Source organism: Trachemys scripta, chromosome 3, assembly GCF_013100865.1.
Source record: "Trachemys scripta elegans isolate TJP31775 chromosome 3, CAS_Tse_1.0, whole genome shotgun sequence".
NCBI lineage: Eukaryota > Metazoa > Chordata > Testudines > Emydidae > Trachemys > Trachemys scripta.
The window spans coordinates 44,587,839-44,603,587 of NC_048300.1; the positions used below are offsets into that span (position 1 = coordinate 44,587,839).

Here is a 15,749-nt window from a genome sequence, read left to right on the forward strand (position 1 = left end):
TAAGGAATGTACGCGGTTTTAAATCAAGAGATATAAAGAAGCTTAGTCCTACCTTCCTTACTTCCCAAAAAGAGATTTGACAATGAAAATGTCACCATTTCAATGCCCTTTTGAACAAATATCTTGATTTAGTTAAAATTAAAAGAGCTGACCCAGCCATTCAGCCACGCTGAGTGCCATGCTGTTTACAGTGTGCATGAGAGCCTTTCATCATAGGGCCTGTCTGTTCTGGCACTTTCCAAAAGCACTGGGGATTGTCCCGGTGTCCTTGCACTAAAACCTCACCAAATCTCACTCATGGGAAGCCCAAATAGCTGGCTTGCCTTGCACAAGAGAAGGGGAGTCTACAAGACCACAGAAAGGACGGGATCTTCCTCCTCAGGTTAAATTTCCCATTTTTTGCATTGTCCAATGGATGTGTGTCAACAGATTCCCAGTCTGCAAGCAAAGCTGTGCAAGGACACATAGATAATGTCCACAAAAGTGATCTTTGCAACATGCAAGGAGCGAGGAGGACCCCACACACGGGCAATACAAAGTGTGCCCCCAAATGGAAGCATGACAGGATTTAGCCCATAGAGAACAATCCATAAAACTGTAAATATACATTTAATACCTACCTTTACTTCCTGAATTTTAATGGAAATTATTTCCACCAAGCCATAAGCATGAGAGCAATAATTCTAATAATCTACAGAGACCTGCAGGAAGGAATGAACTATAATATTTGCTCTAAATATTTGTGCATACTAAACTATGAGCATTAAAAAGGAAAACAGATCATATCTGATGCTTCCTTAATTTACCCTATGAAATACTTTTGCTGGATGTTTATAAAATATTAGATAAAGTTTATTCTCAAACCTTAGCAGTTCTTACCAAAACTACTTTGATACATATCACAGGTCAGGTCCTCAGATGCTGTAAATCATAGCTCCAGGACATGGCTCTTAATTTCAACCCTTTTTAATATTAGTATTGCTGTCTTTGCTATACAGAAATTGCCATCCATTATGGTGAAAGAAAGATACGTATATTAAAAATATATAGTTTCCTGTGGTTTTACTTTAATGTGATTTTTGTAAGTAAATTCTACCAATTCATAAATGACAAAAGGTCCACAATTTCACCAGAATATTTGCTAAGAGGCATATTTAGCAGGTGATGTATCAGATGCTTTAATCAGCCCTTTCTGTCATGAAAAAATTAATAATTTCTAAATTGTTTCAGTTTTGTAGGGTTCAAAATTGACCTCTATTCACTTTGCAATTTTTTTTAATCAGAACTGTTATTGAAACCATTTTGTCAATGTTTCTGATGTTTTCAATAAAAATTTTGATAACGATGCCAACATTTTGTGAAATATAAAAAAAATGTGAAATTTCTCCTTTCCAAAAAGGACCGTTTTTCACAAATAAAATTTTGGTTTAAAAACTTTCACAGTGTATGAAGAAAATATTGAAATCGTCTCTTCAGCTAAGTTGTGTATTTTAAAAACCAGTGGGTTTTAGAACAGCCCTTATGGTCTCAATCCTGCAAGATTCTGAGCACTCCTGTAAGAGGCTGCTTGCAGTTGCAAGACTGGGCATTATGAATCTATAAGGATCAATGATCTTGGTTTTGTTGCTCTGTAGGAATCCTGCCTGCACAGAGTGCTTTGTAGAACTGGGTTAGATGTTTTCTCCGGATATCTGTTCCATTATTTTGCTAGGGATTGAAGTAATACCTATGAATCATCAATTGTTAGGATCACTCTTTGTCCCTTTGCTTTCCTCCAGTTTTCTGGCACTCCCCCAGTTTGCATGATTTTTCATTATTAGTTATTAAAAATTCAGTTAGGTCAATAGCTAATTTTCTTATTTCTGTCACCCTAACCACAGAAGCAGATCCCCAGGGGTGAGAACTCTAAGAGGCATGACATCTGGTCCAGCTGATTTATATATTTTTACATTTTCTAAGTAGTTCTCCATCTGTTATTTTTAGAAGTTATTCCAACTATTTTGCTACACATTTTCTTGTTAAAAACCGTTGTAAATGGATTTAAGTGTCGCTGCCATTTTTGAGTGATCATTTAATTTCATTCCCCCACCTTCACTGAACAGTCCATTAGATGGAAGTCTTTTCATATTTCTAGTCATGTCACTGGGGAGGGAGTGTGAGCTAGTGGTTACAGCTAGGGACTCCTAGGTCCTATTCTCAGCTTAAACACTGACTTGTAGTGTGACCTTGCAGAAGTCTGGTCAAATTTTCAAAGGTGGCCAGTGATTCTTGGTGTCTTAGTTTTTGGGATACCCTTATTTAAACACCAAGGGCCTGATTTTTAGCAGTTTTGAGCACATGCATTGTGAGTGCTCAGCACTTTTGAAAGTTAGGCTCAAAGTGTTTGATTTCCATACCCCAAAGCACTGACCATTCTTGAAAATGTTGTAATTAATTTCTTTGAGCTTCAGTTTACGCTTCTGTAAAATAGAATTACAATTATCTGCCTAAAAAAGGGTGTTGCATGGCTTAATTAATTAATTTTGATTAAATGCTTTGAGAATCCTGAGATGAAAAGTGTAAAATAAATATCATCATCACATCATCGTAATGGAACATAGCCTGATTCCACTGAAGTCAATGCCAAAGTTCCCACTGAGTTCAATAGGGTCCAATTTAGTCCATGAAAAACATATCAGCATTGTGTTGTGTGTAAAGTTAGCTGATATGGTACAGAATAATATTCAACATCTGCATAGTATTTGCTATAGCAAAAAAAATATTGCTACTCAAAAATTCTTACTCAGATACAATGAACAAGAACCCTGTCCAAATTGGGATGTATAGGGATATTTCCATAAAATCTTTAGTCACTTCAGTTTCTATTCCCACTCAAGTAGTGCCACACAATGGTCACACAATTCAAACTTGCTATTCATGCCAACCCTGTTGGCATGCCAACTTTTAGCCCCTATACTAATCTGAAGTGCCGGGCAACACTTCACAAGAAGCAGCTAATCATTATTAATTCCTTTAGAATTCATTGCAATAACATCAATCATGGTGAACTCATTCGGTATTAATATGGATGTAATGTGAAAATGAATAATGCACACAGGAGTTTTTATATTCCTATTTTAGAAAAATAGTTATGAACAATGTATTTCTCTGTCCATTGTCAAATCAGAGTCACTGAGAGGTTTTCTATCAATTACCTTCATCATCATTCCAGCTGAAATCTTGTCAGAGCAAACATATTTCAAAGGATTATATCCAACTCCATTACAGCATTCCTCGCTCTTCGGAATAAGTTCAGTCTCACAGCATTTTCCTGGCACTGGGTCATTCTTTTTAGCATGTGCTTTAGACTCCCCACTGGAAGCTGAACAACATATGATGTCTGACATATTCCCATATTCCTGCCCACAACAGAACATCCCTGCAACAATAAAACATTATATATTAATATGAAAAATGGTGGGGTGGGGGGAGAGAAAGGAAAATAACTGAGAATAGTATACAGTTGAGCATAAAAATGTCACACTGAGGCAGCTTGCTGGAATTGTGCAGAGAGAAAAAAAATTGAGATTCAGGTCTGAATGTGAGGTGACTGAACTGAGAGTCCTTATTCCCAGATGTACCTGAAAACAATTAACAAATGGAGAAAACAGACAGGGGTCCTCTAGAATCTCCTCACTTCTCGTGAGCTGGTGTGTGAACTCTGCTATGAAATACTGTATATATGGATGGTACCTTACATGTTAAGTTAAAGACAGACAATCAATGATCAGCTAATTTAGAATGAGGAAATTTAGTAACCCCGATGGCATTCTTTTGCTTTTAGGCACAGGTGTACTAAATATGGGCTCATTCACCTTCAAGTGGCTTTTGATCAGGACAGCCAGTTAACTAATGGTTAGATATTAACAAAAATAGCCTTCTGAAGAAAGTTGAGACGCATATTTTGTGCCCCATTATATCAGCTTATACTGTGTTTATAACACTAAATGAAAAGACCTTCAAGGTACCAAAAACTATGATTCAATTCTCTCTTTTTTAAAAGTTTTAATATCTTTTCTTGTTTTTTTATTTCTAATAATAATCACATTTTATTTCATTTTCTTTCCCTATTTTTATTTAAATTTCTTTTTAAACTAAATATTTTTGAGTGATGAAAACATAAAAAACACCCAAAATCAGGGCAAATGTTCATATATTTTCCATGCACAATTACTCATTTCTAAATTATTTGTTTTGATATTGTCCCTTCTCCCCAAAAAGGAATGTGTAAATTTTATCTCAGGGAAAGTTTTTCTGAAAAGCCTTTAAAATTAGGGATGTACACTAGGAAATGTCATTACCGACTCAACCATGATGGCATGAATTGTGCCATAATGAAAAACAGGCTAGAGTCAAAATAATTCATATTTGACTTTGGTCTCTGCATTCTCCTAATCAGACATTTAAATGCAGCCTTGAGTTCCTTTACTGCCATTTATTGCAGCAATTCTTTTATAACAAGCCAGAGTCAATGCACACTGCTCTTTAAGGGACTGATCCTGAAAGCACCCATGTGAGTAATCCCATTCAAATCAATAGGTATACTTAAGGTAGTAAAGTTATTTGTATACATTACCTGTTTGCAGTATTGGGACCTTACATAGCAATCAAAATGTGAAAACTAGCCTACTAAGAGTTGAATATTTTTCTTTCTCCTCTAAATAAATAAATGCAGACATTGACCCAATTCAATACTAATAACCAGCCATCTGATCGCTCTGAGGGACTCTTGACAGGCAAACTAAAATTTTGATAATGAACTGTTTTCATACTGAAAAAACAACAACTCTGCATTCTTTTGCTGAGAACCTCATCTTTGTTTAACTGAATTAAATTTTTTCAGCCAAGATTTCACTCACATAACAAGAAGTGACTCCCTTTCTAGTTTCTTTGGTAAACCATTACTTCTTTAATTATTATCAACCTTGTTCCAGTGTGATAAATTGCTAATTACTTAATACCCTAATCAGCGTTCATTCTTTGCACAGATAAACTGTGACAGCGCCATTAATTTAAATAGTAATTTCACTTAATGGCCAGAACGGCACACCAGATTTTTATGCAGCATTTTCTGAAGACTGCATCCATCACTGCAATATTCTGACATAAAGATGTCTGACGTGCACTAACTCACTTAGGGAGAGCAGATGTTGCAGAGCAGAGTTTGGTAGTAATTCCCATAGTGCATCACTTCAGCATGAATGAGCTGCAAATGCAGAGATAGACAATCTTCTGAAACTGCATTGCATAGCCTTTGACCCCTTCCTAATTTATCACATGTAGCACTTGACTCTTGAACCTTGACACCGCGAATGTACAATTTTAAATACGCCCCAAGAAAAACAAAATAGGTCCATATAATATTGATGGATTGATTTACTTTCCAACACCTCTTCATACAATTGCTTAAAGATGGAGAATTTCCTTTACACTGTTTGCTTATTTTACCAAAATACTGATTACTAAATATTTATCTGCAAATCAGCTGGAATGTGTGTGTCATGTTTTTTATATGCATGTTTTACAGGCAGAAAATGCAGTACAGCGTTGAGAAAATATATGGGCTGGAAAAGCATTTCTTGCTCATAGTGATTTCTGTCAACAATTATTTCATGTTCATCCCCACAACTGAAAGAATTTACAAACATAGCTGGGTAATGAATGACTAATTTAGTATAGCTGCAAAACCAACGGTTTCAAGAGGAAGAATGAGAATTAAAAGGCTTACGCTTCAAAGCCAGAACAGAGGATCAACAAAATACAGAGCCAGTGTACACTGAAAGCTATTCCAGAAATCCTTGGCTTGAAGGTGGATATTGCAGCTACCGCAGATTGGGAATCACAGCTGTGCAGAATAGCGTATTTTGAGATCCTGGCCTGGGATCATAGGGATAATTTATCAGAGAAAATTGGAGAAATTATGAGGTGGTTTCTGGTCACTCTATGCTTAAGAACCACCACAAGAAAACTTCGGATGCTTGTATGCAATTGTGAGGCTAGGGGAGGATATATTGTATGCAGTGGCATCATTGCAAGTCTTTGCCAGTAGATGTCTCTATGGTCAACCCTGCTAGTAAAGAGCCAAAATGAGAAAGGGAAAAATGAAACGAGAAATTGAGGGGGGAAATAAGTTCACGGCAATCTGAGATTGAAAGGCCACTTGTCATGGCAGGATAAAGTTTCCAAAAAAGGTTGTACAGAAGCAAACAGTAAATTGACAGCATACAAGACCTTACCCAAATGTACATTACAAACATGGGTCCAGATTCTGCAAACATAACTTGATTTTAATAGAATTATTAATGTGTGTAAAGTTAAATATATGCACAAGTGCTTGCAACATTTGTTGACATTGATTTGCTTCCATCATACTTTTCAGAAAACAAACTCACCAATAAAAAAAACTCACTTGAAGTTACCCTTTTTAAACATAGCATTCATTGGCTAGGTACAAAGCACAGCATCAAAAGCATTTCAGCTCTAGAGTAAGGCCAAGTAGAGAATGGAACCATTATACAAGAAGCAAGTCCCATTTTCTTAAGAGAAGTGTGTTATGTTTTTCTGCGTGAGAATATTTTTTCGTTACAATCATCGGCATGATGGGGTGGGAGGTAAGTAGATTTTAAAGCTGGCTGGTACATTTTCTTGATCGTTTTGCAAGGCTGAATTGCAACAAGAAATTAAGCACCAAGTATACTGAGTATGATATATGAAAACATAGCCTATTTTATGTTTAGTTCAACAAAATAAGAATTTTTAAAAACTGAGTAATCGTTGAACAAATTTGTCTTTCAAACATGTGTGTGTGTCCAGTCTTATGCTTGCTCACAGCAAAATATGTCCTCACAGCAAATCTATGAGTGATGAAAAAGCTACCGATTTTATTCTTTAATAGCCAGAAATGTCATCTTGACCCATTTTCAAGAAAAACTGCATAAATGATAGAGCAATATAGGCAAACACTTATATAAAAAATAAAAAATGTTTAAAGGCTTTTAAAAATATATATTAGAAAAAAAGGTTAAGAATACACATGCAGTGAAATGAAGAACATGACTTTTATCCCAAGATACCTGTATTACACTTCTAGACAACTCATCTGCCCAGAGAGAGCAGTAAAAACATAAACGCTACCCCAGCAGTTCTGTTCCAACAGCATCTGTTAATTCACTCCATTTATAAAATACATATTGACAAAGACAACTGAACTGGGACCAGGGAGATTTGATTTGGTGTGAGAAAGTCAATTCAATGTGATTTTGTTAAAGGGCTCCTGCAGGCAAATAAAAGAGTTTAAGTAATAAAGTACATAAAGAGATGTTTTACGAGTCAGCCCCGTCTTGTGGCAGCTGCACAATGAGCTGCCATGCAAGAGGGTCTGGTACAGGAGTGATATTGTGTGATTTCTACGTTGATGTTGTGGAGCTGACAAGGAAGGATTGAGGTGACGAGGAGCAAAGAGGATGCTAGCTGTGTAATTCACCACTGGAATGAAACAAAGGCATGGGAATCACTGGAGAAAGCTGTGATGCTGGTTTAGCCCTTTTCCAACAATTATCACAATGGTATGGGAAATCCTATAGGTTTGGGTGAAGAATACATCTAATGTTATCATAGGGGGTTGAAGTGAGAAAGAACTCAGGTGAAGAAAGGATGACTTGTTTTTGATGGGGAAGGGCACGGGATGCCCTGTCCAAGGGGTTCATGGAGACATATACTTAATGATACCTGACATTATGAGCTTGATTTTCAAATCTGGGTATCAAAATTAGGGTGCTCATTCCACAGCTAAATGCTCTCACTGACATGTAGGTGGCCAAATACCTATTTTAGTCACTTCGGTGCCAATCTGGGGACACAAAAGTGGAACTGGGTGCTACAATTTACAATTCCCATGTTTAAAAATTGGGCTTCCCTTCTAGATGACAATTAGTAAAGAATAGTTTTCTTCAGACTGAAAACACCTAAGATTAATAGGCTTTTACTTTTTCTCTGAATCTGTGTTAAGAAGGATATTTGTACCGGAATACCTACTTATGGTTGTTAATAACAACTAGCTCTTCAATCTGTCAATCTCAATCTGCTTCACAAAAGAGGTAAGGATCCCTGCTCATTTACTGATGGGGAAACACAATGGCAAAGCGATTTTCTTAAAAACAACAAGGAGTCCTTGTGGCACCTTAGGCACTAACAAATTTATTTGGGCATAAGCTTTCGTGGGCTATAACCCACCTCATCAGATGCATGGAGTGAATAAAAGTAGGCAGGTATAAATATACAGCACATGAAAAGATGGGAGTTGCCTTACCGAGTGGGGAGGGTCAGTGCTAACAAGGCCAATTCAATTAGGGTAGATGTGGCCCATTCCCAACAGTTGACAAGAAGGGGTGAATATCAACAGAGGGAAAATTACTTTTTGTAGTGCTAATGAGGCCAATTCAATCATGGTGGATGTGGCCCATTCCCAAGAGTTGACAAGTAGGTGTGAGTATTATCTTTTTTTTTCCCATTAAGACCTTAATTTTAGGTCACTGCAATTCTATGTGCAACTGTTAAACTATCGGTCCTGCTGAAGCATTGGCTGAATCCACTCTATCAAACGGAACTTGATGTGTGACAGGTGGACTGGGTACAGCAGGTGGGGATTTGGTGATTTGGTCTCATCACTAGATCTTATTATTTAAAAAAAGCTATGGGCTATTTCCCCCAGCCACTGTGTGGGTGCACAAATGAGGGAGAGGGTCCAAATAGACTCATCCCCTCTACTTCCTACTGGTTTACACCCAAAGACCCAGGAACAATGGAAATCCTTGTGCTGAGAGGCACAAGGACTTGGCACCACTCTCAGGACAAGTATCTGCAAGGGGGGTGGAGAGAGGACTGGAGTGAGGCCAGACACAGAGAGGGGGGCAGATGGTGCACTCCTCTTGGTTTCCAGAAGCTCCAGGATGCATTGTGCCTGCCTGAAGCACACAACCTCCTGGAGTGCCTGCTAGGGCTGTGCTCTGGCTTTATGCCACAATGTAGCCCTAGATTTTAATACTAGACTACGTAACTTTTTCTCAAAAGGCAAAGAGGAGAGAGAGATGATGATGGGATGTGGAATAAAATGACCCACATCCCTGAATGCTCCTTCAGCAGGGTGGGGTGGGGAGGGAGTTAAATCTTCATTTTAATGAAAGGGGCACATCTACTGTACATCTATGTGCTTCATTGCAGAGTGGCCAATGTTGGACTAGGGATGGGGAGGTGGAGAGCCATCCATGCCCAGCCCTGGTTTTTCTATACAGTACATTTTGGTGGTAATGTCAGAGCTTACCTGGGAGAGGTCTGTATGCAGTTCCCTTGTCTCCATCACCGCAGCAGATCAGGTCTTTGCTTACTAATTGCCCACCACAGCACTGATGACTGAAGCCATCATGGAGTGATCCACCACAGCAGATCTGATTCCCTGATGTGGAATAAGGAGTACCCTGGCAGCAAGAGTCACCAACTCCAACCGAAACCCTGTTTTGTTCTTCATTAGGGCAGCACACTTCTCCTGTTAATTTAAGTATAAAATTGGTGATTTCGTGCACATGCGGCTATTAAAATCTTTGAGAGAATTCACATTTACTGCAGTGGATATTGGATTGGGGTCATAGTCTATTATCTTTAAATAAAATATCTTTCATTGCACATGAAAACACAGACTCTATACGTCAGAGTGCTGTAACATTATAAATGCTTATAACAACACCACCACAAACACACAGGCACCAAAGCAGAGGGTAAGTTAGAGCTCTTTGCAATGAAATGGCTCATATGATATTTATTGCAATATAAGCAAGACAAAGTCTGCATAGAAAAGCAATATACTTTTAAAAAAGCTTCTATATTTGTAAGCACTTTAAGCTAGATTAGTGTTGGTTTGATACTTGTAGCATAGGCAGCCACAGAGTAATGAAGATTTCACTTTTGAAGGCTGCTGATTACCATCATTTATGATGGTGGGTTTTGATGGGGTTAATTGTGTACCAGAAATGGAGAGGCGATTGCTAATTCATTCAACACAGGACACAAAGTAGCTATCAAATGGTAACAACTACCATTTTGGGCTTGATTTGAAATAGTGACCTAAGAGTGGGGGTTCTATAGTATCTACCTAAACCGGAATATTTTGTGTGGCCCAAATGCTGATACTGCAGGATTTGAAAAGAAGCACGGGAAACGGAATAGGGGTGATGGCAGTGTTCTGCTTTTCAGGACAGACAGCAATACTGACAAAGTATTTGGAACTCTCGTTACTTTTTAAGCAATTTTCTCTTGTCCTTCTAGTTTCATTTTCCTCTGTGACAGACACAGCTCGAATCCTCTTCTCCTGAAAGGATGTGTGTTCCAATAATGCCTTTAAACCCCATGCAGCTATTTATTGCGAGACACAAAATATGCACTGATGACATTCAAGGTAGAGCATTATTTCTCTTCGCTCAGAATTCGTTGGTAGAAAACGTGGCATGTGAGGGGTACCAGCATTATTTTTTTCACTCTGCTTAGAGAGTGCAACCTCCCATTTTAGCTCTGGGATACATTTTGGCACTTCAGCCTGCTCCAGAGTCACAGAACCGAGACTTCCTAATTTGTAATCTTCATGCCGTTAGCACAATATGCTGCTGTACATCTAGTGCCATCAAGCTGGCCAAACAACATCTGGGAAATATGTATGCTTAGAGAGTACCCTGTATAAATATCTTTATCAAATAAAGTCAATAATAAACAAAAAGACAAGAACAAATCTTTCCAGTATAATAGATATAATCTGTTTAGATACTTAGCCATATTTTCCTTCATTCCTCAGAATCTAATTTAGTGACTGCACAGCAATAGGCCTTAAAACAGTGAATGTAGGTTACATCCGTTGGAAATAAAACTGTTTTTTGTAAAGGACTATTAGACATTAGACACAAAGGATCAGTAACCTTCTCATTAACCTCTCAAAATGGGATCCATTCCAAGCTAGGTTTGAAATGTTTTCTCTCTGAAAACGACCATGCAGTCTTACCAGTTAATTGTTATCCTTATCAAAGAATGACCCACATTAACATTTAGCTTGGGGTTATTAGCATATTTATAAAAAAAGAAAGAAAACTGACCAACATTGTTCATGTTGCTGCCCTTTAGAATAAGAAAAAAAGAGGGAGAATGCACTAAGTATATTTAAAAAAAATATTTGCAAATCATGTACAAATATTCACGGCTTCATGCTTGAGGACTATGATTGAACATGAAATATTTTCAAATACAAGATGCTTTGTGTCACTATTCTTTTCTTTCCTGATGTAAACAACATTAAGCTAGTTAACACAGACCACTGGATGGGGATAGAGGTCACAGAATATAATCTTCCCATTTCAGTACATTGAGATTAATGAGCCAGCAAAATACTTTTCTCTGGTTTTTCTGAGAGCGCATTTTTCTGATGACATCATGGTAGACATTCTAATATTGTGATATATGAATTCCTTTTCAAGGGATTGGCGCTCGAGATGTGCTGAACATTTTGGCAGAAATTCAAGCATTTCTGAGCATAGACAGTGCATGACATCTCACGGGTAATGCAAGCATTTTAGCTCCTGACCTGTCAACTGCCTGCAAAGAGATTTGCGTACTAAACACCCAACAACAAAAAAAAAATCTTTTTGAGGGCGACCAGGCCTACAGTCTTTGAATAAAAATCAGTAACCTAAATGGGAAAAATACTTAAAAGTCATATTTCAGGAAAAAATACATTTGGGGTCTGCAAGCTCAAATTTTGTCTTAAAAGCACATTAGAAAAGGTGAGAAAAGCAGCCAGCATAGTACATTACAATACTGCATAGGAGCTATCAGCTTTGGTCATTCATATGCCAGAAAATTAGGATGTGTTGGAGAGATTACGTGCATTTAGGTGATTAGCTGCAAAGAACCCTTTCCTAATGTGATAACATGGTATTCCTGAGCTGCATTTCTAAGTTTTCAGTCCTGCATTACTGTCCAGTCCCTAGGGTAAAAGAGAGTGGGAGCACTGGTACACTACTGAGACACCACCTCTCTACCCATCACTTCACCTAAGAGTGAGATCATCTGAGTGCTTGAAGTGATGGTCTGTACAGTCAACAAGTCTAGAGTTTAGGGAGTTCTCATCTGAGGTTCCAGAGGGTCTGGTATTTATTTTTCTATAGGCTTCAGTTACACTATAATTTTAAACTGATATAGTAACCAATTAGAAATATGGTTGGCTCTAATGATGGTTTGTATCAGCACATAACATCCCGGGGTGCGTGGCCTGATAGATTTCTGGTGCTACTTTGCACAATGTTCTCTGGCTCGATCCTATGCTCATGTCACTGGCAAAGCTTGTATTGCCTTTAATGATGCAGGATCAGAGACTCTTTCCACAAAAGAGGCACTATGGGGCAGCTGCCCAGATTTTCCTAGATTGCACACATGCAAAAACAATTAGGCAATAGGGCTGTGTTGTCAAAGAAGCTGGTGTGTGCACAGAACTCATGTGTGTTTGTTGTAAATCGGTCAGATAAGCATGTCACAAGAGAGTCTGAGCATGTTGGAGAGCCTCTTTATTCAAGCTTTTTCTGAGGAGTTGGGCTAAGTGGGAACTGTTCCTTTCCTTTTTGCAGGGGTGGAGTTTCTGTAGTACTGACATTTTATCAGTTTGTCTGTCAAGTTATCTTTTTCATTATTTTCAAATTTGTAGTAGGTGCCTAGAGATAAGGATGATAGGTGCACAATATAAATCAAATCAACCCAACCAATGAATTGGAGACCTAAGATATAGCAGTCAGGAGCAACAAGAAATATTTAATGTTCTCTCTTAATCCCTCACTATATACCCAATAATGTTTACTAGTAAGTAAGTGATATTTTAAACGTTAAATGGAATTTGAAATGGATAACTGGAAGCCTTCAATATGAAGTAGAATGTGAACATTTTACCAAAAACATGATTTATTTCCTGAAAATTAGAAACAAAGGCATCTTTTAAAAGTAATGGTTAAGTTACAAAAGTTACCTGTAACTTGTCATGTGTTTCACCTGAGAATCTTTTTAAATACAGTAGTGTTCTGTTTACATGCACCATTAGTAGGAATTCCTTACGAAGAAAACCCCACACCATTTTGACAGTAATGGTGCTGTCCAGGGATCTGCAGAGACCATCATGTTACTGAACAGTCCCATGGATTAAAAATGATGATGTACTTTCTACATTTGGAGATGGAGTCTGCTGCAGCAGTATTAACACCAGGAGCATCTGAGAAATGTTGAGCTTGCCATCCAACATATATAGTTGCACCTCTCTGTACGTATCACAGGTATGGAGGGACTAAAAGCTCTTGCTACAGGAGCAGGCAGGCAGACCATCACAAGATTAAGTCACACAAAAGACACAGCACCACAAAATTGCCTGACAGCGTCCCTATTAAGCAGAACTGCCCTCCCCATTAAGCAGCAGTTGTTGCTGTTAAGTATCATTCATGTTAAATTCGTTTGGGAAATGACCCAATTAGGAAGATTTATCGGTTAGGCATTTCCTGTGTAAGTGGAGTCGACTGTGTTTAGGCAGCAATATCAAGGCAATTTCTCATTGCCCATTCCATGTCGGCACAGAACCTTTGCTCATCTATAAATGACATCAAAAATCTCTATAATTGCTGAACATATTAATATGTATTCACCTTCCTGGGTTTAAGAGGTACATCAACTCTACTGTGCAATTTTATTTCTTTCAAATGCTTGAAAGAAGTTGCCTCTTACCTGCTAATACCTTGGTGTAATAGCCACCACAGCACTGATACTTTGGTTGCACAGCATGTATCTGACCACCACAGCAAACCCCCAATGAATTAAGAATAAATGGAATGTACTTGTCCTCACAGCACTGGAAGCCAGGTTTATTGTTGTGCAGAATCCCATTACAACACACCTAAAAGTAGTTTAAAAAATAGAAAGCCAATATCTGTTAAACAAAACATAATGCACCCGCTGACAAAACAATGTATATGAAAAATGTGTACAATAAATCCTAGCTCTGATGTTAATATGAATGCAGGCAAACAAAATGCAACACGGCTAAAATCCTGTGCCCTCCAGCATTATTAGACTTCAATAAACTACTGTTCATCTGACAGAATGTTGCTATTTTGTGGCCTTCGACCATGCTGCACCTTAATAAAATACTCCATTAATATGAATTGTCTTCACATGACTCCTAGGATGTTTGAGTCTGGCAATGTGGAGTAGATTTCGATATATAGATATAATCTGCCCCCACCTTCCCATATTCAATTTTTATTTTGATGAGACATCTGATCTAAAAACCTTACAACTAGGAAAAACAGGACTTCCCAATATGAGCTCTTGAGTTTCCTTTTCACATTAAAATAGTTTTCTTCTTATAGCATACGATCACTTATTTATTACCACAAGTCTACAGACAATATGATCTCAAGAGAATATAATTTATATACTTTTTTCAAAATAAAATTTACATGGAAATGAATTTTGAAAAGGCCTTTTAACTGTGGTCTTCTCTCCAGGTACTGTAGAGGAAATTATACGCTTGAACAATCAAATAATTATTTGTATGCTTACTCCTGTGCAGATAGACTGGCATCCTGTATACATAACAAATCATATAGCACAGTTGGGAAAATCATAGTGAAATGTAACCTCAGAACCTGTTCAGTGCAGCTATATTATTTAGAATGGCTGCCTCTTGTGGCTAGAAGGAAAATGCAGTTGGCAGTACAGCATGAGCGTTTAATCGCGATCATCCCTTTCTTTTCTAATTCAGCTCATCACAACAACAGAGAAAGAAAAGAAAAGAATGTGTCTATCTGTTCAAAAGGAGCTTTTGTTTGTCTAGTTTCTTTACATTCATTACTGATTGACAAAATTAAATAATTAAGAGAAGTGAATGACTTACTCCCTAGATTAACAGCTGAAATAATTGAGGAATGATGGACCAAGTGGTATGAACTGATAAAAATAAAATCGTAGATATAACATTTATAACAACACTATGTTATAAATGGGGGGAGGGATAGCTCAGTGGTTTGAGCATTGGCCTGCTAAACCCAGGGTTGTGAGTTCAATCCTTGAGGGGGCCGCTTGGGGATCTGGGGCAAAATCAGTACTTGGTCCTGCTAGTGAAGGCAGGGGGCTGGACTCGATGACCTTTCAAGGCCCCTTCCAGTTCTAGGAGATGGGATATCTCCATTATATCCTTCCTGGAAGAAACACACAACCCATGCTGCCACCCCATCTCCTCTGTGCTACTATCTTGTGTACATGGCACCTTTTCTTTTACTGTTCATGTAAGAAAATAAATTGTATTCTCAATTATCTTGTAAATTTCTGAGCACCAGATTCTGTCTGGCTTTCATGGGGGTGTGCAGTGCAGTGAAAGCAAGGAACCACTGCCTCTGACTTTCCATGGTCTGCAAAAAAGCCAGGCAGAAAGGCAGTGGCTCCATCTCTCACCACAGGACCATACAATGCCCTAAAGGGGATAGAGATGGGTGAAGCATTATAAAGGATGGCTTCACCTTATAAAGGAGTGTTGTGATAGGCACACTCCTTCTGCCATCCAGTGCTCCTCTGAGAAGGTGAAGCTCTGCACTTAAATGTAGTTGTACTTAAATCACCTGTAGTTACTACTCCTTAAAAATAAA

General features: G+C 38.1%; 1 protein-coding gene across 1 annotated transcript in view; it reads right to left on the bottom strand.

Annotated features, from left to right (window-relative positions):
• The window catches only part of USH2A (usherin), a 548,586-nt gene that overhangs the window by 119,816 nt on the left and 413,021 nt on the right, over nucleotides 1-15,749 (bottom strand). Inside the window, exons 48-50 of the mRNA XM_034764482.1 lie at nucleotides 13,831-13,999; nucleotides 9,359-9,580; nucleotides 3,195-3,418 (exon numbers count right to left, since the gene is read on the bottom strand). Of these exons, the coding sequence (XP_034620373.1) occupies nucleotides 3,195-3,418; nucleotides 9,359-9,580; nucleotides 13,831-13,999 (615 nt within the window). The remainder of the gene's footprint in view (nucleotides 1-3,194; nucleotides 3,419-9,358; nucleotides 9,581-13,830; nucleotides 14,000-15,749) is intronic.